The sequence below is a fragment of the Lepidochelys olivacea genome (genome assembly GCF_965140295.1).
Source record: "Lepidochelys olivacea isolate rLepOli2 genome assembly, chromosome: 17".
In the NCBI taxonomy this organism is placed as follows: domain Eukaryota; kingdom Metazoa; phylum Chordata; order Testudines; family Cheloniidae; genus Lepidochelys; species Lepidochelys olivacea.
The window spans coordinates 25,223,454-25,250,060 of NC_140427.1; the positions used below are offsets into that span (position 1 = coordinate 25,223,454).

The 26,607-nt window shown below is 49.7% G+C and overlaps 1 protein-coding gene across 3 annotated transcripts; it reads right to left on the reverse strand.

Moving 5' to 3' along the window:
• Positions 1-2,477: 2,477 nt before the first annotated feature.
• MKS1 (MKS transition zone complex subunit 1) lies at positions 2,478-26,607 on the reverse strand. 3 transcript variants are annotated; one of them, XM_084650638.1, is made up of 18 exons: positions 26,476-26,607; positions 26,061-26,179; positions 24,581-24,645; positions 19,351-19,506; positions 18,605-18,702; positions 18,159-18,287; positions 17,726-17,830; positions 17,204-17,312; positions 14,732-14,788; positions 12,545-12,587; positions 11,978-12,040; positions 9,937-10,007; positions 9,490-9,559; positions 9,071-9,178; positions 8,251-8,384; positions 7,437-7,519; positions 7,261-7,358; positions 2,478-3,797 (listed from the first exon to the last, which is right to left on the reverse strand). In XM_084650638.1, the coding sequence occupies exons 1-18, from the start codon at positions 26,553-26,555 to the stop codon at positions 3,700-3,702; spliced, it is 1,686 nt and encodes a 561-aa protein (XP_084506764.1). In that variant the 5' UTR covers positions 26,556-26,607; the 3' UTR covers positions 2,478-3,699. The 3 variants fall into 3 exon arrangements, with proteins under 3 accessions (XP_084506764.1, XP_084506765.1, XP_084506763.1); XM_084650639.1 differs by lacking the exon at positions 11,978-12,040; XM_084650637.1 differs by lacking the exon at positions 2,478-3,797 and having other exon boundaries at positions 6,646-7,358.

A 26,607-nucleotide genomic window follows, 5' to 3' on the forward strand; every position in this document is an offset into this window, starting at 1 on the left:
ATTCTATTGGGACCATAATTGCTCAACCCCTCCAGCAGTGTGCTATAGAGGAATAAGTACAGGGTTGGGAAGCAGGAGGTCCCAATTTCTAATCTGCACCCACTGAGCACGTGCCATCAGGCCAGTCTATTTGTGTCTCCCCCCGTAAAACAGGGACAATATTCTCCTCATGTATTGCTGGCAAGCTGTGAGGAGAAGTTAATGCAGGTTTGTGAAGCACTCACATCATGATAAGCACCATTGAGGAAACAATTCTGAATTCGGAGAAGGGTTTGGAGGGTGTGCAGGACATACAGTTCAGGGCAACACACTGAATGATAGGGATAAAAATAAAGAATAGCTACCCACTCAGGAAGCACCGTCAATCCTATGCATTGAATGAGGCAGCCTCCTTTACAAAAAATAGGATGTGACTATGTCATTAAAGACTGTAACACTTACACACAAGAAGGATTAATTAAAATTGCCCAGGCAACCTTAATTCTCACATTTCCTAACATACAAGTGCTTTATTTTGAAACTTTAATACCTTTAATGTACTTGTTGGTACGTGATATATTTCAAGAGAGAAGACTGGGCTTGTACCATTCTGACGCAGCCCAGGGAGATTACACCCTCCTTGGTTGGCTGCTTTTTGAGAGAACATTTTCTTCCCTCAAGGCTGTTTGGGAATGGAAACCCTCTTCCAGGGTAAAATCTCCAGGTAGATACCAGATTTGGATCTGGAAGCAGAGCTCAGAACCAGGGTTTTTGCACTCTCCACATAAGCTGAACCCACTGCTAAGTTTTAGGGCTACCCAGAGCTGGAGCCCACCTTAGAAAACCCAGATGTTCCATTGCCCCAAGGATGTCTTGCACTGGTGATTCCCAATCCTGTCCAAGGCGAAAGCAGAGATGGAGATGGAGAGAGGCCAATCCCTATTTTATAGCCAGCCCATAGGTTGTAGTTCTGTGGCCCATGTGGCATATTTTGCAGAACCTCAGTTTTTTTCTACCTCTCATTTACAAAAAGTTTAACCAGATGGAGCAGTGTCTGCCTGGATTTGTGTGTTCTCCCATTAATCTCATTGCAGAGTTAGCATTAAGACCTAATTAGGGCCCGTTCCCTTGACTCTTTCACCACTAATCATTTTTGCGGGTGGGATGGGAGTGATGTACAGAGGCACTGGGAGTTCCTGAAGTGAAAGAGGGAAGACAGACACAGGGAAGATGGAAAGAAACAGGTTGATGGTAATTAAGACCAGCAAAGGGCAGAAATAGTGGGATCCCAGAGGGAAGCATGTTTCCACACAGTGACTGATGGGGCACACTCACCTCTCATGAGCAGCTCCAGTCGACTGGCTGTGATCCTGCATTCTTTCCCTTTCCTCCTCCCCCCAAAATCAGCTGTTGCCCTCAACAGGAGAATCTTCAGTGCTTCAGCCCTCCAGCTAAGTCATACAAAGTCTAAAATGGATGGACCCCTTCCAGAGTAACACAGTCCGACAAACGATTGGCCCTATCTGGGGTTTTCAGCCCCATGGCTAGGCCTGTTTAAATTCTAGTCCCTTTCTCAGGCTTTTGGTATCGAGTCTGATCCCCTTCTTGGGCTTAGGCCTCCTTCCTCAGTGGCAGGACCCAGGGATGCCCACTACTCTGGATCTCAACCCAGGGACCCTACAAATAGGAGCTACGTATTATTTTAATAGCTGCTGCAGCATTCCCTGGCTGCTTCCCATTCAGTCCCATCACCGTCTTGCATTCTCTGTCTGTTCCCTGTTTGAGCAGGGTCTCTCCCAGATGTCCTTGTCTGGAGAGCGTCTCTGTCTTTGTCCTGATGTCTCAGGGTCTTCTCTCAGGCATCTCTGCCCCCTTTTTATCAGGGTTCGCTCTCCCAGGCCGCTGCAGAGCTTCCCAATCCTGTCCCTGCTCGAGCAGGGTTTCTCCCCAGTCTTTTCACCTGGGGAGTGTCACAGCCCCTCAGTCCTCTGTCACCCTTCTAATCCTAGTAAGCAACTGACCTGCTCAGGCCCTTCAGCTCCTTTGGCTCTGATTGGCTGCTTCCCTGCAACCTCTCTAGGCAGGCCTGGAGGACCTACCTTTACTGCTCTTCTTTTGGGCAGGGTGTAATAGGATTGCAAGCAGAGAGCCTCAAAGGGCCCAGTACACCCTGTCACAGTGAGATGGAACAACTAATAAAACAGTGATAACAAACGGCCAGGCAGAGCTCTGCCGTGAACTGAGGGGAATAAGGAGTTCTACATTTATAACCCAGTCCAAAGGTCCTTTCTGCGAACAACTTCACAGACTACAGGGCAGACACACTCTGGAAGCAGCAGCATAATGGGGTCTTGTACCCTTGGGAGCTTCAGAGACAGAAGCCCCAAACCCACTCCTATTGTGATTCTGACTCCATGTCATATTTTTGGCTGGCTTGCAGGTATAACTGGTAGGCAGCAGCACTACACTTGAGAAATGATCCAGTCATAAGGCTCAGGTGGAGGCAATCACTTTTAGTAGCAACACACTTGGTTTCTACAAAGAACTGTATCACTGCCAACAACTAGCATTTCTCAAGGACCTACCTGCTTACTCATTCAGTTAAACAGAACTTCTGCAATGTCACCATCCTGTGACCTCTAACATCATCCCCCTCACACAGTAGAAAAGAGAACTTATCAGATCAGTTACTAATATAGCCCAGAGATTTGCTGCTTGCTCACTAATCACTATAGAAATAACAAGTGCTCCTACATCCAGTCTCTCAGATGGTTTCACAGCCTGCCCAGCAGGGATGATGGAATGATTGTCCATGGCTTTTAGGCTTCGGCAACAAATCTCTAAATGTGGCCAGCAGTGAGTGCTGCTGCTAGAGAGAACTGCCATGTGGTCAGGAAAAAGGATTCCTCAAGTGTTGTCAGAACCATTCGGGCTAGAATTAACTCTTGGCAATTTGATCAAACATCTCATTTCTATTGCACAGTCCTCACAGTAAACGTACAGCAGGCAGGATCGCAGGGGGTGCGACATGACTGACAGTGCAGAGATGCCACTGCCCATCAGCATTCTGCATGCATGCTCTCACCTTGGCTGCGCATCTGTGCTCCTACTGTAACCCCAGCACTCATGGACCTGGGGCCTCCAACTTTCCCCAACTTGATGGGTCTGAAAGGAGGGGATTGCTGGTACCAAACCCTAGGGGTTGCTGGAAAGGAAGGGGAGGGGCTTGTTTGCACCTATCTTTGGTGATATATGAAACTTCACTTAGGCACTACCCTAGAGGAAACAGGGTGCTACCGAAGCCAGGGCCTGAGTGCCCCTCAAGGCTTTGGGAGGCTCTCTGAATCTCTCCCGTGAGCAAGTGAAAGCCAGAGCTTTACCTCATACCAAACATGGATGGAGTTCTCTAAAACACTGCTTGGACATCAGCACCAGCCATTTTGGTGGGGTGTGCCTCTGGCTCTAGTTTGGAGCACCAGATGGGATCCAGAGGCAGACATCACCTTACAGGGAAGATGCCCCCTTTACTGGGGCCAGTAGGGATGCAAGAGAAGAGTATGGAGGCTGGGCATCCTAGAGACACTGACAACTGCAGTGGGAGGCACTTGCAAAGCCTGAAGGGGCTGGAGCTGAGACTCCTGCTGCACAAGGTGCTTTTAGAAGAGAGGCTGCTGCACCCAGCCAGGCCTGGTGCCAGTGGAGCCGCTGGGAACACAATGCTCATGGCTGCTGCACGGTGGAGGAAGAGGTGCTGATCAGGTCCTGGGGGAGGCTCTCACGTGCTTCCTGCATCCGGCGCCGTGCCCTCTGGAATGCCTCTACAATAGAGCATCCAAGAATGGGCTCAGCACCCATTGACACTCCTGCTAAGTCAGTCTGTCGGGGGAGGGGAGGGATGGGGGCCTGTCTGGCTAACACAGTCGCTCTCTCTCTGGCTGGCTATGACAAACTCTCCCATCCACAAAGCATGAGACCCTGGGTGCTCCCTCTGCCTTCCTTCCCCTCCTACCATGACTACACCACAGCACCCCACAGCCAGCCTGCACGATATAAATGCCGACTACTTACTTGTAAGTGGTGTTCTTCGAGGTGGACTTGGCACATTCACACTCTTGGAACTTGTGTGGACCAGTGCAGCATGAGGGTAGAACCTTCCGGAAGCAGTGCCTGTTAGGGTGCCCACGGGCCCTTCCCTGCTGCAGTACTCAAGTGCACTCTGAGAAAATGGGTATAAAAGGGCATAGCCCCCCGATGCCAAACTCAGTTGCTTCCACTGCTGACGCATAATACCAAGACACTTCAATTTGGACTCCGCAATAGTAAGGAATGTGAATATGCAGAATCCATCTAGAAGAACTCTGGTTACAAGTAAGTAATCTTCCTTTCTCCTTTGTGTGTCCTCTGCATATTCCCACTCTTGGGATAATCTGGCAAGCAGTACAGTAGATTGGAAGGAGGGATGTGGAGTCTTAATTAAACAGAGACTGGAGCACTGCTTTAATGAGCATCAGACCCGTGAGCCAAATTCAATGCATAATGTGTGGTCAATGTCCTCCATGTAGCAGCTTTGCATATTTCAGTAAGAGGAATATGTTTAGCAAATGCCATAGATGCTGCCACAGCTCTAGAAGAATGAACTCTAGGCCTCTACAATGCTCTTCAATTTGCTGGCTAACCCATCTAGATAGGGACTGGGATGAAATGGCCTTACTCTTGCAGTTACATACATACGAAAAACAATCTGGAAGAGGACCTAAAGCTTTTAATTCTACCCAGATTTGATCCCAAAGCACCAGATGATACGACTGAGGTAGGGATCTGAGATATGTAAAGAGGTGATTAATTCTTTCTTAGTGAACTCACTGGGTCTTAGGTGCTGGAGATCCTGCTTGCTGGGGATCCTCCTCACTCAACATCCTGTTTCAGTTTCTTCTTGGGAGAGCAATGCAATATGGGTAGCCATCTGTCTCGGATGGTGTAGACCAGGGGTCTCAAACTCCATTTGCCTTAGGGCCAGTGCCAGTAGTCAAATCCTCCCAGCATGCCAATAATGTCATTCATGCTGCCCAGAACCTGCACCCGCAAACTCCGCCCCCCACCTGCCTAAGGCTCTGGGAGGGAGTTGGGCGGGGGGAAGTTCTGGGGTAAGGGATTGGGGTGCAGGCTCTGGGAGGGAGTTTGGGTGCAGAAGGGGTGAGAGGATCTGGGGTGCAGGCTCTGGGCTGGGGTGCAGCAGGAGGGGATGGGGTTGCAGGCTCTGGGAGGGTGGAAGGAGGAGGGGTGCAGTCTCTGGGAGGGAGTTTGGGGTGGGAGGGGGTGTGTGGGAAGAGGGAGGGGGTGCAGGCTCTGGGAGGGAGTTTGGGGTTGGGATGGGGTGTGTGGGAAGGGGGGAGGGATGCAGGCTCTGGGAGGGGGTCGGGGGTGCAGCGCTTACCTAGGGCTCCAAGGTGGGGCAGGCCGGGGGGGCCTCTGTGTGCTACTGCCCCAGGCACTGCCCCCGCAGCTTCCCATTGGCTGCAGGGGCGCTCGGGGTGGGGGCAGCATGCAGAGGTACAGCCCTGCCCCAGGGCCACAGGGAAGGGCCGGCAGCCACATGGAGCAAGCAGCAGGAAGCTGCTCAGTTCCACAGGGCTGCTGGTGGTGGGTGGGGCCCCGAGCCATTGTAAATTGCCCAGGGGACACGTAGGGCCAAGGGAGAGATCCAGCCCCAAAACTGCTGGAGCCCCGCGGGCCACACTGGGGAGATTCTCGGGCTGCAGATGGCACATGGACCGGGAGTTTGAGACCCCTGGTGTAGACACAACAATCCTGAAACTTGGCAGGGGGTTAGACTAGATGACTGTTGGGGTCCCTTCTAACTCTATCATTCTCTGAATATAGCTGGATCTGAGAGAAGATGCAGGTCTGAGTGATTCTGTGCTGTGACTCTGATCGTATGCTGTTGAGCTGCCATGCTTGGATCCGATGGTCTTTTCTTCAGGTTTGAGTAACTGGAACAATCCAGAGATCTAACATTGCTAGATCTCAGATCCACATCTGAATGGTCTGAAGACTTACCTGATGCATGCTTAAATTTAGACTCTCTTTTTCTGTGGACCAAAGTAGTAGGTTTCCAGTAAGTCATCTGAATACTTTGGATGTCTGTCTGGTAGCAGTCCCAAGGGAGATCTTAGAAGTTTTGGAGCCAGATCTGAGGACTGGGGTCCAGTAAGATCAGTCAGCCTGGAACTGAACCGCATCATCAAGGCCAAAGACTTAGTTATTGCCATTTTCTTAGATCCGGATGTATTCGGTGCTGATTCCAGTTTCCTATCCTTGGATAGTTCTAAAGGATCTGAAAATAAGAAGCTTGACTGACAAGGCCTCTTTGTAATAGAAGAGCCTGAAGTCCATTTTGTTTCTCCCTGCAGGCCCAAAGTGTGAATGTGCTACAGGTAGCAAAAACATGTTGGTGAATGATTCTTACCCTCAGCATTTTAGACAATGAACATGGATGCCAGGAAGACCACTGGCAAGACACGCAGCTTTTGAACCCTTGTTTCTTCACGCTAGGGTCCACCATATTGAAAATATATAAAGATTTTCTTATCTAACTAACCTATAATTTACTAAAAAACTACTAATGATAAAAACTAATTATGAGCACTAACAGTCTATGAACCTAGGAGACCCAAAGAGGTTCATGTCCTTTTGCGGCTGTGGTTGGATGGAGGAGGACTGAGGTGGCAACCAGTATCACTCCCCTTTTAGACCCAAACTCTCAGAGCACGCTTGAGTGGGGGAGAGGGCACATGGGCACCCTAATGGGCACTGCTACTTGCTGTCTTGCTGCACCCTCGGCACAAGTCCAAAGATTGGGAATATACAGAGGCCACTTGAACAGCCATTCTCAGCACTGGGGGGTTCTATCTGCTCCGACTTCAACAGCATATGACAGGGAGCAGTCTCCTCTTGGGAGCTGGTGTCAGAACAGCTAGTCATGCTGGGTCCCAGGTGCTGGTAGGCCCTGGATAGACAATTCTCCAGCTTTGCTAGCTCAGACAGAAACTCCATCCTGCCACTTTTTTGACATTCCTTTGCCATTTCCAGCAACTCCCTGTCTCATGGTTTAACCTCTGCCCTGCTGGAGTCAGGCACAATGAGCTTGCAGGGAGGAGGGGAGATGCAGGGGGAGGGTCAGAGGGGCCCTCTGGAGAATGACAGCTTCTTCACTCCTTATGCAAGGAGCAAGCTGAGCTGTGGGTTCTCCACATGGTAGAGACTGACAGGAAAGAGCCTCACCCAGGACATTGTAGAAGGAGCTCTGCTGGCTGAAGCCCCCAAGTCGGTCCAGCACGCTCTGCATGCGCTTCCTCAGGGCACTGGACTCCAGGAAGGCTCTGCACGGAAGCACAAACATCAGGTCAGGGCTGGGCAGGAGCCACTGGCACACAAGCTGGAGGTAAGGCAGCACTTACTTGGACTGCTGCAGGCAGTGGAGCCGGAACGTGACGCTTCCTGTCGTCTCTGTGCGGAAGCCAAAGCGGCTCAGGCACTCTCCCTGCGGGGAAAGCACAAGTCAGAGCAGCCCTTGTCTGCAGTCACTAGTGCCAGGCTGACCACCAGGGAGAGTAAGCATGGCCCCTGCAAGAGGGGTAGCGACAGGGTGGGTGCATGGAGTCTCCTTTCCCTGCAGCAGGTCCCAAGCACTAAGATCAGACACCCCTGTGTGGTGCTGAGAAGGGCACAGAGAGTTCCAGGCCATGCTGGGGCAGGGCTCACTGCTTAGGGCTCCTGATTCCAGCCTCCTACTGAGTCCACCTTGTTTGTTCCCCCACAAACTGCTGAGAGTCTCCAGAGCACATGGGCATCCTGCTTGCCTCTCCCCACAATGAGTCCCATCTCCAGGGAGCAAGCTCAGCTACAGCACAGCTCCATTTCTCAAGGGGAATTGCACCTGCTTTTCTACACATGCAAGGGAATTTAGTGCTGGTGAAAGGAAAGATGCTGGATCAACAGCCACTCTGCAGAGAGCAAGCCCAGAACATGCCAGGGCAGTGCAAGCCTCCTATAGACACCCCATGGTAATGCACCCATGCCCTGGAAAACAAAGTTCAGTCTCCGTGGCCCATTTGATCCTGTTCAGACAGCCAACGAAGAGGCTCATGATGGTTCTGGCAATGCCCACTGGGCAGCAGGCTGGAATCTGGTCCAAGTAGCCCCAAGCGTTTCCTGTGAGAGGAGCAGAATCTGACTCAGAGTGAGTGGCACAAGCCCCAAAGCTGAACTCACCTTGAAGGTTCCTGGCACCCTGATGTAGGTCATGTCCTCCAATTCAGGGGACCCACCAATGAAAAACCTCCTCAGCTCAGAGACCGTCCCCAGCTCAATGGGTCGCCAGGTGGGGGCTGTCAGGGTGTGGAACCCTGTTCCAGGACGACGAGGCCAGTTAGAAAGGTAATGTCCACAAACCCGTTGAAAAATCACAGTGGAGGAAGGTAGGTAGGAAGGACAGATGTCCACTGATTCCCTCCCCCCACAAACAGGCTGGAATAGATCATGTGAGAGACCTCCCCACCCTGCTCTCACACAGCTAACAATGGAGATATCACATGTGACAGAGCCTACCCTTGCCCCCCCACGCACACACAGCTAACAATGGAGATACCATATGCACTTAACTCAGGCCCCTCAGACCAAGCCAAGCTTTGCATTTTCCTGACTAGAACAGTTATATTTCCCTGTTCAACATGAGGGAAATGACCTGTGTTTCTGTAGGGCCTTCTGCCCATGGGCCTCAGTGGCAAACAGCCCCCTGTGGGGTAGGGAAGGGTAACTCCCCTCGTATGGAGGGCAGAGAAGGTGAGTAATAGAAGTATTTTATCAGGGCTGGCTGCCTGATGTTACCAAGGGAACAGCCAGACAAAACAAAGGTCACCTCTGCCTCTTGCTCCCCAGCAGCAGCACTGAACGCCCACGTGACTCCTTCTCACTGTTTCAGAGAGGGCCCACTGTGCCCCCTCAATGCATAGTAGGGGAAATCCTTTCCCAGTGCCTGATGATCAGCTGAGCCCCAGGCCCAGGAGGAGCTGGCCATCTGGGGAGGCTTTACCTGGAGCTGCTGGCAGCACCACAGAGCCATAACCTTCAACACGATGCCTCTGCCAATAATCCAGTGAGAGAACCTCAAAATAGATCACAGGCCACTGCGGAAGAGAACCTAAAAGGAGGGACAGCAATGTCATAAATGAGCCAACGAGAGCTCTGCTGGCCACAGAGAACTGAGCACGCAGGACCTTGCTAACAGAAATGTCCTATCCCTGCATATTCCCTGGCAAGGGAAGCGACTGTTTGCCAGACGCCCCAGGTCCATGCGGCATGGGAAGAATGTTTGCCAGATACAAAATTTTGCTCCTCTCTGGGTGAGGGAGAACCTAGGTGCAGGGCTGTCTGCATCAGGCTGTGCAGTGCCTACGGTGTAATGCCCCTGGCAGATTCTGGCAAACAAGGCTTGAGCAGCAAGGGACTCACCTTCTGACTCATCCTCTTGGGTGAAAAACATCTCCAGAGTAAAGGGGTAAGAGAAGTATGCCACATTGTCCTGGGAAAGGGGAACAAGAATGAGATGAGAGGGCAGAGATCAGACCCTGGGCAGGGTCACCAGCATCATGCAGCACATGGCAAGGGCTTGAGAGAACCAGCTGTGCGGGATGAGGATCCTGCTGGGGATTGACCCTGGCCAAGATCAGTCATAAAAAAGGGCATTCAATGTGCTCCCAGCACTGGAAAATCCCCAAGATAATGCCAGGCCTGAGACCTCTATCCCACTGAGCTGTATGAGGGACCCCTGTAACACCTCCCACTGTAACACTCCACACACAGAGCCAGAGTGGGCACATGGAGTTCCTCGCAAGCGGTAGGAAGCCCCATCAGCCTACAAAACCACACCATCAAAAAGTGCCCTATTTTGCCCCTTACCCTGCCCAGGGTCTTGGTGGCACAGGTCTGCGTCACCCCAGAGAGCTGCTGGAATGCTGGGCTCGACCAACCTGGCAGAAGAAGAGGAGGCCGTGAGGGGAATGACTAGTGCTGTAAGAAAAGCAGCATGGGCTGTCCTGGAGCAGCCGAGAGGATTGTTAGTCCTCTCCCACTGAGCTCCCCTTAGGCACTTTGTTGCCCTCTCACCTTTCCAGCTGTGTCTCCTGGGAGAGCCCCCAAATTGGGAACTTCGGCGCCAACTTAACTCAGATTTAAGGATCAAACTTACTTAAATCTGACCTGAAAACAGAAAGTAGGCAAGGCTTGTATCCCCAGAGAGACAGACAGCCAACTGGGCTATAATCCCATAGAGAGGAGGGACAAGGGCTATAGCCTCACAGAGACAAAAAGCCAAGGGTTTAAAACAGGGCAAGACAAATTAACCCACTAACACTGACCAAAGCCTGCTGGGCAGGCTGCAGAGTGATGCAGCACAAAGCTGAGAGCATCCTGCACACACGACTCCAACCTACAGCGACCCTAGGGCCAGTGGCCTGCCTCTCTCAGCCTCAGGAAAGCAGGATTGATGGCTCAGTGTTATTGGAGCACATGGAAACTGGACACCACCAGGCAGCAAGATCTGAGTGGGGCCCAGGGCTGAAGGGGAAGAGGTGTCAAGCTCTGCTCTCTACAGTTTGCTCAGGAGGGGGCTCAGGGAGCCTACATGACCACAACACTGCAAAGGGTAATCCACTGTAAGGGTAATCCACTGATCAGCGTGTGTTACATGTCCTTGTGAACCAGGGACACCTTGGTGCTGACTGGCCAAGAGCATAAGGGGTGCATGGGGTTTTAAAGGGTTCACCTGGGTCTGACATCTGTATAATAGCTAGCTAAATGGAGGCATATTAGCTCTTTACTGAGAGCCTGTAGCCCACTGGTCATCATAATCCTGTAAAATGTTTATAAGGATGTTATTTAAAAAGCTATGCGTCTATACTGAAAACTATGCTTTTAAGATATGTAAGTTAAGCAGGTCACCACAAGATGATAAACCAATTCTGGTCAGGCAGGGGGTAGTACACACTTATCTCCCTGGCTGTTCATTGTGCATCTAACAGCATAAGTCTATTTTCACACAGAGACACCTGCTAATCAAGTTTGTGAAGTCAAGAGATCACAACCTACAGGATGGAACACAAAGCAGCAGGGTGTCCTGTTTATGATTAAGATCAAAGAAACAGTCTGGTACATCAGGACAGTGCAGAGAGACACACGGTATCCTTCACTGAGCAGACAAGCTGAGAATGTGACTTTTTTTAAGAAAAGGGGATCACAGCCTGCCTGGCTGAAAAATGCTGATGAGCAACTCGAAGACATGACAGTACCTAGTTAAATAAGTCTAGGTTCTAGAATGTGTATTGTGATTTTTTTTTTTTTACTTGTAACCATTTCTTTCTAATATTTCTACTTGCTATCACTTAAATCTCTACACTTTGTTAAATAAACTTTTACTTGTTTTCACTATACTCATATCAAAGTGCTGTGTGTTAAATAGCGCAGTGAACTGAAGGAAAACTGGTAAACTACTGTGTACCGCTTCTTTGGGAACAGCAGATCTGTGAATCCTGAGAGTGTCCAGGACTAGGGGCTGGTCACTCTAGGGGAATGCTCAGAGGAGTTGGGGGTTGCTAACCTGGAGAGAGACAGCAGGAGGGGACTGCTTGTGTTGGGAAGCTGTCCCCCAGCTGGCACAGATAAGGCTTCTTCACACTAAAGTTAGGTGGTAGTAAGCTGCCTCACAACCACAGGTACCCCCAGATGCATCAAGCTTGGCTCAAGCCATAGAGACTCATGCTCTGAAGGTGTCTGGTTCAATCCCTGGTGCCAGCCAAGATGGTGGCCAACACATTGCTTGCTTGCTTGCTGCTATGCTTGCTTTTAGCAAGGACTGATCTACTGGACCCTATAGCAGAGCAGAGTTCCTAATGCTGCGGTGTGGCAGGGACACTGGCTCAGGAACCAGACCACGGCTACTCACGGCTGGGCAGCTCCAGGAAGAAATGAACATAGAGACGGTCATACTCGTAGCCCTGGGCTGAAACTGAGATGAAAAGACAATGACAATGGTGTCTCCTAACCACAGCCCAAGCCCTCCAGAAACCCTCATTTGCACAGGCTGGGACAGTCCCATAGAGGGTTCCCGAAGGTCCCAGTAAGGAGAGGAGATTACTGCGGATGGTGGGGATGAGCCAGGGTCTTCTCAAAGGGGCCTTCCTTGTGTGACTGCAACACCCCTCCCCACCAGCAGCATATTAGCCTAGGAGGTTCTATGCGAAGTTCTGTTCTTTGCTATGGTCTCCATTACTGCCGTTGCACACCTATATGGCTAAAGGCACCCTCCAATATGCAAACACTGCTCCTGGGATTAGTCAGCAGAGATGTGGGGCACTGGCAGGGAATCAGCTCACATCCTTCCCAGCAGACAAAGCACTTCTGACCTAGACTGAACTGTCGACCTGAGTCTCCGGGTCTCTGCTGAGTGCAGGGCCCTACATGGCAGCATGCTGCCCCCTTACCAGAGTGAGAATCTATAATAGGCACTCACCTATCTCTCCATTCACAAACAGCCGAAGTGCACCAGGGAGAGTCTATGACAGAGAGAACACAGGCAGAATGGTGAGAAGCAGCTCAGCAATAGCTGATTGATCACTGTGCGCTCGCTTCCCTAGAGAACCCTGCCCTAAGCCAGGGCACCACTGCAGGACACTTCATAGTCACTTACACTAAAAGCCCCAGCCAGGGGATTCTCTCTGCCGGTCATAGGGAGACAAGACTCCCTGGGGTAATGTCCTGGCTTCCCACAGGATCCAGCCAAGATTTCCAAAAGCAACCAGCCAATCTGGGTGCCCACCTCAACTTTCCTTGGAGAGTTCAACCCTCTCTAAAACCAGTCCCCTTACAGCATTTCAAGCTGGTCACAGTCACTAGCACTCAGGAAATCCCGGCTCTCGTCCCTTCCACTCAAGCCTGCCTGTAAAAACGAGCCAGAAGTTTTGCTGAAGCAGAGAAAACATTTGGTTCCCACTCAGCTCAAACACGTGCCACCCACCTGGGGCTGAGACCAAGCAGAAGAGATTCCAAAAAAAATGAGCAATAAACATGAGACTGAAAATAGGGGCTTTCAATAGAACACCCTAGGCTCTAGCTGAGCCTTCCACAGCTCTGAGAGCGCAATGGCAGCTGATTCCCAGAACAAAGTGGTGTTCCTTTTGTCTCACAGAACCTAATTCCAAGGCCTACAAAGAGTTCAGTCCCACAGAGACTACAACTCTCAGCAGGCAGCGGGGCATTTGGATCCTGGCAGCTCTGTCTTGGACCAAGGCATGCTGGACTGGTAGTCTCTACAGGCCAAGTATCCATATAAAAGGTAAGGGCTGCTACAATCAACTCCACTTCATGCAAGTCAGCAGACAGATCACAGCGCTGCGAGTTGCCAGCATGCTGCCCAAGCCAAGCAATCTTTGGATGCCCTGGCACAATGGCCTCCATGCTAAGATCAGGAGAAAATTCAGATACACTTCAGCCATAGCTGTAACCAAGGACATGTCTACACTAGAAATGTAAGTTGACCTATGTTAAATCAACTTACAGCCACTGCAGTAATTACTGTGGTGGTTCTTGTCCACACTACCCTCCTTCTGTTGGTGGTGCGTGTCCTCACCAGGAGCACTTCTCACCAACCTAAGAGGAGCAGTGTGGGGGGCTGAGAACCTGGGCTCTCAGCTTCCCACTGGGAGCCCAGCTGCCCACAGGGCTTCCAGCCCCCTGCCAGCTGTCCCCTCCCCCACTCTCAGCTCCCTGCTCCCCTCTGGGAGCCCAGCTGCCCCCCACCCGCTCTGGATTCCCTGCTCCCGGCTGTCTGGACTCTTGGTTCTGCGCTCCCTTCCGGGAGCCTGGCTGCCAGATGCCCAGGCTCTCAACTCTATGCTCCCCGCCTTGAGACCAAGTGTCTGCCATCCTCCCAGTGGGGAGCCTCAGTACAGTAGGGACCAGGGAGCCGGGACCCCAAGAGCAGCCCGGTTCCAAGCAGGGAGCCTGAGCAGCAGCCCAACAGAGAGGGTGGAGCCCAGAGGCATCCAGGCTATAGTTGGAGCCCCCTACCCACCCTGAGGTGACAGCCTGGCTTTCTTGTCAATTTCACGGCTCAAGCATGACACAAAAATGACAGTCAACAGCCAATGTAAGTTGCAGTGTCTATATGCAAAAAGAAAAGGAGGACTTGTGGCGCCTTAGAGACTAACAAATTTATTTGAGCATAAGCTTTCATGAGCTACAGCTCACTTCATCGGATGTAATGAAAATACAGTGAATGCATCCGATGAAGTGAGCTGCAGCTCACGAAAGCTTATGCTCTAATAAATTGGTTAGTCTCTAAGGTGCCACAAGTACTCCTTTTCTTTTTGCGAATACGGACTAACACGGCTGCTCCTCTGAAACCTGTCTATATGGACACTGTTTCCCTAACAGCAGCAAAAGCCCTACGCCTTTCGTGGAGATGGAGTTATTAGGTCAGTGTACTATAGGGCACTTACATCAGTGGAAGCAAGGCTTAGTGTGTACACTGAAATAATTAGATCAACGTAAGCTGCCTTACATTGACCTAACTCTGTAGGGTAGACCAGGACCAAGACTGCCCCATGAAACTTGGAGTCATCATTCTCCAAAGGCAATTTATTAACAATTCTGGCCTCAGGTCACTGATTAATTCATTCTTACCACATCTGTTACTCACCATCTCAAAGTCTGAGCCAACAAGGCCATTGAGATATTCCTTGTGCCGACTATACAACTAAAGAAAAACAGTGGATTAGAAAAAGTCCATCATGCAGCAATCATTTCAACTTCCAAATACGTTACAGAGAACAGCCCCAAACTAGGAGACGTATGAGAAAAACGGCATGAGACAACCAGGACCCAGATAAAGAAAACCAGATAAAGAAGCCAGTGCTGCAGAAGTATCTGAAAGGGTGACAGAGTTCCTCAGTTGGGTGCAGTCCATGTGGGAACAAGTGACAGGGTGAAGATACCTACAACAATCCAGTGTTTTTAGGGACCTGGGAAATCAGCTAGAGATGGGCTGGACGTATGAACTTCTCCGCTTTCTGGTGCCTGACAATAGAGGCCATCTGACTCAAGTGCTGAAGGTGTGGAAAGGAGTTTCAGATTCTTGGCATATCGGAATCCCCCCTGCAGTGAGATTGCTTCTTGAATTACAGTCTCTCTACATTAGCAGATAGGGCACCAACCCCTATGCTTAAACAGCAAGGCTGATGATTAGGCAGGCTACAAATTAGGTGGGGAAAAGGGAAAGGAGCAAGCAACTAGGAGCAGCAAATGGGGGAGTTTTGTGCTCAGACTTTTGGGAAACTGAAAGATTACTACATCTCTGCTACCATTTGGAAATAGAGACTACGACGCACACGTACATAAATTTTTACCTGCTTTAACCTCTCAATAACTCATTATTTTTTCTTAGCTAATAAACTTAAGTTAGTTTACTAAAGAATTGGCTACCAGCGTTGTTTTTGGTGTAGGATGCAAATCAACATGGGTGAGTGAGTGGTCTCTTGGGACTGGGAGTAACCTGAAATATTTGTGATTTTTTTGTGTAAGTGACCATCTATCACACAGTCCAGCTTGCCTGGGTGGCAAGATAGACTGGAGGGTCTATGGGGACTGTCTGTGACTCCATTATAAAACTACGGTGGTATTTGAGGAATGCACATTTTGTACTGAATTGGTGAAATCTAATTATGGAACATACCACCTACTTTTGACAGTTTGTCCTGAGGTAGGCACTCATGGTAATGAGCCTCCAGACAGTGTGACAAGGGGTACGGAACAGCTTCCATATGAGGAGAAATTAAAAAGACTGGGACTGTTCATCTTGGAAAAGAGACAACTAAGGGGGGGGAATATGACAGATGCCTATAAAATCATGAGTGGTGTGGAGAACGTGAATAAGGAAGTGTTATTTACCCCTTCATATAACACAAGAACCGGGGGTAACTCAATGAATTAATAGTGAGCAAGTTTAAAATAAATAAAGAAAGTCCTTCTTCACACAACGCACAGTCAACCTGTATAACTCATTGCCAGTGGATGATGTGAAGGCCAAAAGTATAACTGGGTTCAAAAAGTTCAAGATAAATTGCTGGTGGACAGGTTCATCAATGGCTATTAGCCAAGATGATCAGGGATGCAACACCTGACTCCAGGTGTCCCTAAATCTCCCAGAAGCTGGGACTGGACAACAGGGGATGAACATTGCCCTGTTCTGTTCATTTCCTCTGAAGCATCTGGCACTGGCCACTGTCGGAAGACAGGATACTGGGCTAGAAGGACAATTGGTCTGATCCAGTATGGCCATTCTTGTTAATATTTACTGTACTTCCATGATAATCCAGAAGGGGGAGTTAACCTGAAACTGAAAGTTAAGAATAAGAGTTCAAAATGAAACATTCATGCACTTAAACATCTTACACACACATGCAAGGAGCACAACAACTCTGCAAATGGAAAGAATGACCCAACACTTATATGAGATTGGCGCGTGGAAGAGGGCTAATTTAGCTGGATAAGAGGTTGAGGAAAGCAGCAGGAAGAGCTGGTAAAGGTTGTATCAGCTGCCTAGAGTGCAGGAACACGTCCATCATTTATAACTCTAGTTTGCAATCTGCGTGTTTTCTTAGCTCCTGAGTTACTACTGGACCCCAAGACAGCAGCAGCAGTCCCCAGAGGGTGTCCCCATCTGTGCTCTGCTAGAAAAACATCCTTTCCCTCCAGATACATGACTCTACTACTGTCCAGGCCTTACTCCCCTCCAGACTGGGCTGAGGCAATGGGCTCCACAGCAAGACCATTCAGAAAATGAAGCTAGTGCAAAATGTGCCTGCCTGCTTATCAAGCTGTGTCAGAGCACATGAGAGCTGTGCTTCGAGGCCTTCTGTAGGCATCTCAGTGGAACTCAGGGTGCTGGAATTAGCCTAGCTTAAGATCTGGTTACCTGAGAGACCAGCTGTCAGTGTGATGCGGCACAGTTACAGTCAGTGAAGGGTTTGATCTGGAGCTGCCTCCATTTAAACAGGAGGGAGCTAGAGGCAGGGCGTTTTCTGGGAAGGTCTCTCCACTTCAGAAACAGTTTGTGATGGAATCAGTCTCTTGAGCTGAGTCCCCAAGGGCCTTAGCCAAAGCTGATCCTTACATCTCTGAACATGCGCTGCTCCCGCTCCTCCTCCTCTTGCTGCACCTGGGCTGAGGCATTCTCAATGGTGTATCTCCACAGCTCCCGCTTCTCGCCATCCAGCTCAATCCTGCACATCCCCAGAGCACCATGGGCAAGATTCAGAACAGGACAGGCGGTGCTCGCAGCAGCTATACCACCCCTAAGGCTGAGGTGATGGCTCCAGGAGCAGCCATGCCCCACCACTCACACACTGGGGGCTTGCCCAGCAAGGGATCATTAAAGAAACCCCCAGGATGTCCCTGCTCCTACATTTCCTACATGCCCATGGGGGTAACTGCCTGCTCAGAGGCTCAGCAGATCCCATGATGTATCAGAGAGGAGCATGCTATGATCCTGCCTGAGGAGTTCCGGAGCCCATGCTTCCCATTCTACGTGCTAGGTTTCAGGGTCCCCCATTCCACAGTATATAAGGTAACCCTGGGAAAAGTGATTTCAGCCCCAATCCCACCTGCAGCACTAGCCCCACACTGCCTTGCTCACCTGTAAGCACCTTTAGTGCCCGTGAAATCAGGCTTCACTGTAATCACCCCATTGCCATCCACCTTGACTGTGCAAAGAACGTGTTCGTACTCCCTGTGGCCAAGCCTGAGGGGAGAGACCATAAAACAGACACCCAGTCTTAACAGAGTCCATGCGCACTGGCTGCCAGTGGACTTATGGCCCTGCCTGTGGACGCGGGGGATGGGAAACAAACCCAGTCATACCCCCACTGACCAGAATAAGAAGGTTGGGGTGGGGGGACAGTATAACGCTTCCCACTGAGATAAGGGATAGAAGGCAACAGCAGCTGGAATTGCTGATGATCTCGGAATTCCCCTCCTGGGACTGGTGCCAAGGGATTGTGGTTTCATAAGGGAGTGGGAGAGACGGGTTTTCCATCCAGGACACCAGATTATTCCGAGTCTTTACTTACATCCCATATGGTCCCAAGTCTCCCATGATGTACATGGTCTGAACAGGGGTGTTGATGACATGGTTATTCTTAATAAATTCTTCTGACGGCTCCCAGGTGATGACTCGGGACTTCAGAACACTTCCTTCTCTGCCAAGGAAGCCACAGCACAGTATTATCCATGCTCTTCAAGGTGCCAGGTACAAAATCCCACAACGCCAGTGCAATACAGCCCCAACAAAGAGGATAACATGCATGGTGGGATCCACACACTGGGGCACCAGAGCAAGGAGCCACAATCCCAGGCTCCAGAAGCCAGACCCTTGGGGGCACCCATGCTGAAATCCACACCACCAGCTTCCCCGGGCAGGGGTACTCAAACTCCCCAGGCACAGGTGCTGGCAATCTTGCATTAGTGAGTTCTGAGGCGGGGCTTAAGTGAGCTCTGAGCTCTTCTCTGCACTTACGTTGGTCTGTGGTCCTGCCTTCTTCTCCTTAAATTGGCCATCCTCTCTGCCAGGAACGAAGGCACCTCCTGCTCTGAGCTGGTCACTTTCTGACAGTGCTGGAAGAGAGGGCAGGGAGTGGAACTATTACAGTTATAGACAGAGCCTCTCCTTCCCCTTGGAAAGGCCGGGGCATTCACACCACAAGAGATTTCTCCTTCCCCTTTCCTAGCTGCAGGCAGACCTGACTTCAGTCCTGGAACAGGCACATACATGTGTCCACAGCCAGACATGCACACAAAGCACCCTTCTCAGCTGATCCAAAGTCAAAGTGAATGTGGAAGGGCCTTTGACTGGCTCCCCTCTTAGGGGAGAGCCCAGTTCCTGATCTTAGCCATAAAAGTGCTATCGATCCATCCTCCATTCTTTGAACAGGGCACATTTGAGACTCTACGTGTTATGGCAGCGGCCATTATAACAGGGAACAGACAGTGGAGTTTGGACTCTTGACAGCTTTCTCTAGACTTTCAACGTGCATCTTTCTGAAAGGCCCAGAACTCAGCCTGGAGTTGGGACAGTGGCTGGAGGTGTCTTGCATGAAAATGTATTATGCTGCCCTTGAGCTGGCCTCTCACAATCCTCATCTTCAGTTCCTTGAGCCACCACCTGGTAACGTATCCCTCTTTCCTAAAGACTGAAGACCTGGCCATGTGGAGAGCTACCACTGCACAGACAGCAGCAGCTTAGGCACAATTAAGAGCAGGTACCTCCTCCAGGTTGGTGAATCGGTCATGATCCGTGTAAGTGAAGATGCGGTAGTTCTTCCGGCCTCCTGACTTCTCCAGCTTCAGTATCTCCTGGTGGTACTGCCGGTCCAAGGGGGTCTGACAGGCTGACTCATGTTGGTACAGATCCACCTCAAACTGAGAACAGCACAGAGAAATATAAGGGCTGCTTTGGCATAAAACATATCGCAGAGATCAGAGACAGGAAGGGCCTTTAGACTGGGATTCTTAAAGGATCCTCAGGGAGCTAAGTTCCTTTTAAAATCCCAACCTCCAGCCTTACTTCCAACCTAGTCAGAGATTCATAGAATGCAAGCCCAGAAGGGTCTACTGGGATCACCTGGCCTGATCTCCTGCACAACACAGGACAGAGATCTTCTCCAAATAATTCCTGTTTGAACTAGAGCATACCTAGTCCATCCTTCAGGGGCTGACATGAGTTTAATAGATTCCTAGATTCCAAGACCAGAAGGGACTGTCTAGTCTGACCTCCTGTGTAACACAGGCTAGAGACTTGCCTCATAGTAATTCCTAGAGCAGAGCTTTTAATAAAACATCCAATTTTGATTTAAAAATGGTCAGCGATGGAGAATCCACCACGACCCTTGGTGAATTGTTCCAGTAGTTAATGACCCTCACTGTTAAATATGAACACCTTATTTCCAGTCTGAATTTGTCTAGCTTCAACTTCCAGCCATTGATCATGTTATACCTTCTCTGCTAGACTGAAGAGCCCATTATTGTCTGTTCTTCATGAAGGTACTTACAGACTCTCTCTTTGTTAGACAAAATAAATTGAGCTCCTTGAGTCTATAACTATAAGGAATGTTTTCTAATAATCTTTTATGGCTCTTCTCTGATCCCTCTCCAATTTACTAACATTCTTCCTGAATTATGGACAACAGAACTGGACGCAGTACTCCAGTAACAGTTACACCAGTGTCAAATACAGAGATAGAAGAACTTCTCTATTCTATTGGGGGGGAGGGATAGCTCAGTGGTTTGAGCACTGGCCTGCTAAACCCAGGGTTGTGAGCTCAATCCTTGAGGGGGTCATTTAGGGATCTGGGGCAAAAATAGGGGATTGGTCCTGCTTTGGGGGGGTTGGACTAGATGACCTCCTGAGGTCCCTTCCAACCCTGATATTCTACGATTCCTACTCAAGATTCCTATTTATGCATCCAAGAATCGCATTACCCCTGTTGCCCAAAACATTGCACCGGGAGCTTAAGAGATTATCAATCCCCACCCCCAAACCTTTTTCAGAGTCACTGCTTCCCAGGATAGTGTCCCCTATCCTGTAAGTATACACTATATTTTTTGTTCCCTAGACGTATACATTTATGTTTAGCTGCATTAAAACACATATTGTCTGCTTGTGCCCAGCTTACCAAGCAGTTCTCTTTACTATTTCTCACTCCCCCAATTTGGGTGTCATCTGCAAACTTTGCAGTGATGGCTTTGTTTTCTTCCACATCGCTGATAAAGATGTTAAATAGCGTGTGCCTGGGGTCACACACAATCAGTGACAGAAATACGAACAAAACCCACTTAGCATCTGTAGCTCAGTCTTGACCTTTAACCCCCCACCCCCCATGACATGTCCACTCCCTCCTGGGCTTGGTCTGGTTTCATTTTTAGTGTGCACCAAAAGATCCAGCATCCCCCACTCCCCTGGGGTGTGATTCCGCAGTGCGACACACCTCCCTGCCAGGTAGTGGTGCTCTGCATTTAGCCTCCATTTTCCCTGTCAGGTTTCATCCTGTCACTCCTTGTTATATGCCCACTTTTTTGGGGTGGTCCTTACAAATTTTATATTGGGAGTACTTGAGGCCTGATCCTGCAGATACATGAGTAACCTGACTCATGCAGGGCATCCCATTGATATCAGTGGGACTACTTGCTTGAGTAAAGCTGCTCATATGTGTTTGCAGGATTGGCCTTTAGGTAGGTCTGGTGCTTTACTCTCTAAAATCAGATAGACTGCATAAAATCTCTGTAGTATTAAATTGGGGGCCTCCTACAGTTGGAGGGTGAAGATTAAGTTGGAGCCTGTAGTGGGGCAGTCACCCCGCTCCAGTCAGAAAGGGGGTTAAAAGCAGCCAAGGGAGGCTGCTTGGATAGTCAGCCACAGGTGTGGTTGCACCCAATTAGGGCACAGCTGGCCCTGATAAAAGGGCAGGCTGAGCAAGTGAAAGATTCTTGCTCCAGCTGGGGAGCAGAGAGGACCAAGCTGCCTGGGAGATCAAGCCGGGTACATGAGGCAGACCAGGGCTAGGGAAGGGCAGGCAGAGCTGAGGAGCTCTGTGGCCTGGGGAGTCCCCAGGCTGAGGCCTTGCTAAAGGCCAGGGGAGGTACTAGGGCTGCAGGGAGGCAGCTGGGGCTAGAAAGGCAGCAGCTCCAACCCCTTTTCTGGTGGCCATTACAGACTGCAGTTTGCCCCTGAGAAAAGGGGCTAGATGATGACTGGCAGTAGTCACTGAGGCAAGGTGGGTATAAGGGATTGGGGCCCCTCTGGGGGGGAGACCCAGAGTGTGGGGAAGCACCCCAAGATAAGCGGCACTGGGGTCTGGGAGTGATGTGGGGCCTGAAGGACTACAAGTGGTGGAGATTTAGAGAAAGCAGATACCAGTAGGAAGACACCAGCCAGCAGGAGGCACTTGGAGGCTGGAATCAAACTAATTCCTGCATGTTCAGCAAGAAGTGCTGTGCTGGTGTGTCAGCACTCTGCTACAGAGCCCTTTTAATAAAACACAGTTCCAAACAGGATGAGATCAGTATGGAATGTAAGGGCTACACAGCAATTGGTTAACATTCAAAGGAATTCACTGTGGCTAAATATGTAAATAGAGGGTGGTCACTTGCACTAGTTGCAAGGAAACATTAAAGATTTTCTGCACACATTGACACACAAGATTTCATGGAAATCAAACTGCATTCTTATTGTTTTGCTTCTTCCAAAAAATCTTTTGCCTCTAAATTGGTCTGTAAATAATAAACCTGCCAGAATGACCATGTTTGCTTTTAATGTGATATTGGAGTAATTAGTTTGTGTTATTTTAATTTTTTTACGAGACTTAAACCCTAAATCAGCAACTACTTACACATATGACTACCAATGGACCACTCAAGTGTGTAAAGCTACTCACATGCATAACTGTTTGCAGGATTAGGGTTTAAGATTGCTGTGGTTGTAGCTATGGGGCCACAGATTGCTATTCCCGGAGCTGGATCCTGGACAGACAGTAACCATAATGCTGTTTCTCTCTCTTGGTTCAGAGTCACTTCCACAGCTTTTATGAGTACTGTCCACTCATCCCCTACAGACATGGATGAGATGGCACAGGAAAGCAGCTGGGATAATTCTAGATCAGAAACATGCTCCATTTTCTCCTCGTGTTTCAAGACTACAGTCGCCACATGAGGTTAGAGAACACAGACCCCTTTTGAATTGTATCAGCGAGTGCCATATCTAAGGGTATGTCTAACCTTAGAGTTTTTGCACTGTAAGTTTCACCGGTGATAGGGAACCAATGAAAGTAAAGTGCTGGTTTGTGTACTCATTCAATTCCTCAGCTGTCAGAGCGTTTACACTACCAGTACTTCCATCACATTGAGAACAGTGCTGTAGGGCAGCTATCCCACAGTGAAGCTCTCTCTATAGGTCTTGTGGGAAGCAGGGGGTGAGCAGAAGGCATTCTGGGTCCCTGCTCAGTGCCCCATGCTGCCTTGCTTCACGTCTCAGGAGCTCCATTACTTCCTGGTTTCTTCATAGGAGGTTTAAAAAAAAAAAAAAAAAAATGCTGTCTGGCTGCTTTCCCCGCCACATTTACAAACAAAGGGAAAAGGCGCTTCAAACTTCCCAGGGCTTACAGGGGAGAGGGGGAGGTCCGTGTGTCAGAGCAGTGGAGATGCTGGCCAGAGTGCTCATTTTTTGGGAGACAGGCCAGTTCTTGCTTACAGACAGCCCCCCAACCTGAAGCAAATATTCACCAGCAACCACAAAACAAAAACACTAACCCAGGAACCTATCCTTGCAACAAAGCCCGTTGCCAACCCTGCCCACATATCTATTCAAGGGACACCATCATAGGACCTAATCACATCAGCCACACTATCAGAGGCTCATTCACTTGCACCTCTCTACCAATGTGATATATGCCACCATGTGCCACCAATACCCTTCTGCCATGTACATTGGCCAAACTGGAGTGTCTTGATATCTGATTTGTGTCCATTTATTCTTTTGCATAAAGAATTATAACATTCAAAAAAACAGTTGGAGAACACTTCAACCTCCCTGGACACTCAATTACAGACCTAAAAGTTGCAATTATTCAACAAAAAAATTCAAAAACAGACAAATGAGAAACTGCAGAACTGGAATTAATTTGCAAACTGGACACCATTAAATTAGGCTTGAATAAAGTTTGGGAGTGGATGGGTCATTACACAAACTAAAAACTATTTCCCCATGCTAATTTTCCCCCTACTGTTACTCTCACCTTCTTGTCAACTGTTTGAAATGGGCCATCGTGATTATCACCAAGAGGTTTTTTTTCTCCTGCTGATAATAGCCCACCTTAATCAATTACTCTCGTTAGAGTTGGTATGGCAACCCCCATTTTTCGTGGTCTCTGTGCATGTGCATATATATATATCTTCCCACTGTATTTTCCACTGCAGGCATTTGATGAAGTGAGCTGTAGCTCACGAAAGCTTATGCTCAAATAAATTTGTTAGTCTCTAAGGTGTCACAAGTACTCCTCGTTCTTTTTGCTAATACAGACTAACACGGCTACCACTCTAAAACTTCTGAAACTATGGGCTATCCTCTGGAGGCCAAAGGGCGTTTACACTGCTAGAACGTGTCTTCACTTTCATAGCAGTGCAAAAAGAACAGCAGAAGAGTTGTACGCCTCTTGTGAAGGTGGTTTTCTTTTTGTGGTGAAACTTCTGAGTTTCACAGCAAACAATCATTAACTAGTTTAGACGCTCCCATGGTTTTAGTGCAAAAAGGGGACTTTTGGGGCTTTAAAGGGTAAGTGTAGCCATACCCTAAGTGGAATAGGCCCTTCATTTCTCTTTGGGATCTGGAGATGAAGCCAGGGCCCCTTGCATTAGTTCCAATAGGGTACTACACTACCCAGCTGTGAAATTCTGAGTATTATCTGCCACTCAAAGGGTCACTCCCAGCCTTCCATTTGCTCACCTGGCTGAAGAGTTTTTCTTGCCAGCCAATCACTGCCTTCTCTTCATCATCAGGACAATAGCCACCTGAAAGACAAAAGGGTGCTGGTCACTTCTTCACACCTGTGCCTCTTTCCCCCCCAGCAAAGAGCACTGTGCAGCACAACAGTCCTGCCAGCATCCTCTCTTCTGTTTCAACAGCAGGACCTGGAATCCAGAAGCTAGCAGCCTTGCTATACATGGGATTCCCAAGTCACCTGCACCTAATGAACAAGAAGTTTGACACTCAGCTTCCTGCAGGCCTTCGTGAGGGATAGTGCAGCCATTAGCATCAATGGCAGCAGTGGGGGGGCAAAAATATTATACCACCAGCCCCTCCCAGGATTGGGGAATGAATGAGTGGACTAGATCTGCAAGGGGAGAGTAGAAGTGACACAGACAGGTCAGAGTCTTTCCTTAGCTGTGTTACAAACACTAGCTTAGATAATCAGTTCTCAAGTTATAGGCCACTGAAAACTAAGTAGTTACTGTACCAGCTCCTTCTCATCTTTGCCAGATGCATTAAAGAAGCTACAAATGCAACTCCTTACAAGTCCTATCCGAATATTTTTCCAGATAAGCAATTGCTGTAGCTGTAACAGGGATGTTAAGAGATAGCAGATGGAGATGGGCAGAAAACTGTTTGATAGTGGATGGTAGGGAAAGCATCCCCATGGTTCATGCTATTGAAGTGTTTAGGAACCCCCAACTTAGTTATTCCAAGGGAATTTACTTTTCCTCATTTATGATTTGCTTTCTACAGGTCTCTGGGTTGAGAAGTAAAAACCAACCAGGGGGTTTCACTTCACATCTGCTCAATAAGCAGCAGCAAGCAAGAATTAACAGAATGTTAGGAACCATTAAGAGAGGGATAAGACAGAAAATATCAGCATGCCACTATATAAATTCATGGTATGCCCACATTTTGAATACTGTGTGCAGTTCTAGTTGCCTCGTCTCAAAAGAGATATACTAGAAGTGGAAAAGGTATACAGACGGGCAACAAAAATGACTAAGGGTATGGAATAGCTTCCCTATGACAAGAGATCTAAAAGACTGGGATTTTTCAGCTTGGAAAAGAGATGAGTAAGGGGGAATATGACAGAGGTCTATAAAACAGTGTAGTGAAAATGAGTAAGGAAGCGTTATTTACCCCTTCACATAACACAAGAACCGGGCTTCACCTAATGAAATTAATAGGCAGCAGGTTTAAAATAAACACACGACCCACACTCAACCTGTGGAAATTGTTGCCCAGGAGTGTTGTGAAGGCCATAATTATAATGGGGTTGAAAAAGAATTAGATAAATTCATGGAAGATACGTCTGTTAGCCAAGATGGTCAGGGATGCAACCCCATCTCTAGCCTCTCACTCCCAGGGCTCCTGTACAGTGGCAGAAACCTGAGATGGCCATTGCGAGGTGGGTCCGCACCAGAACAGGCGCTGGCCGTGAGACACCTACTTGCCGCTGGGTGGGAGCTGAAGGCGGCCAGGCTAACGAGCTCCTTCCCCTGCCGGCCAGCGGGCTGCTGGAGCTGCTGCAGGAGCAGGCTGGAGGAAGTGACCCTCTGGATGCGAGCCCTGGCAGGGGAGAGGAAAAGGCAGGGGTCACCCGGCGGCCAGGGAGCGGAGGGGCAGCTACTGTCCGCTGCCAGCGGCGGGAGGGGCCGCCTGCCCCAGGGGCGAAGATCCCGGGGCTCTGCCGGGGGGAGCAGGGGCCGCCCGCCTGGGCCCCACCCCAGGGGCACCAACCCGCTGTGCGGCAGCAGCGCCCCGCGGGGGCCGGGCCGGGCTCGGCTCCCCCCAGCCTAGGGCTCGCCCCCCACTCCTGAGGGTCAGGCCCCGCCCCGCCCCGGGGAGCCCGGCCGGGCCCTGACCGGATGCGCAGGTTCCGCACGGGGTCGCGGGACCGATACACCGCCCCGCCGGTGTCCGAGCTCCAGCCCGGCTCCTCCATGGGCCCGCGGCGAGCCGGGTCTGCGCGTCCCGCCGTAAAGCGCGTCTGCGTC

Excerpts from the sequence above, each read along its gene's own strand:
- MKS1 (XM_084650637.1), bottom strand. The coding sequence starts at position 26,555 with ATGGAGGAGCCGGGCTGGAGCTCGGACACCGGCGGGGCGGTGTATCGG. Across the intron at positions 12,041-12,544 it reads GTTTGTGAATGGAGAGATAG|TTTCAGCCCAGGGCTACGAG; the intron begins GTGAGTGCCTAT and ends TTTTCATCTCAG. Across the intron at positions 9,179-9,489 it reads CCAAGAGGATGAGTCAGAAG|GTTCTCTTCCGCAGTGGCCT; the intron begins GTGAGTCCCTTG and ends CCCTCCTTTTAG.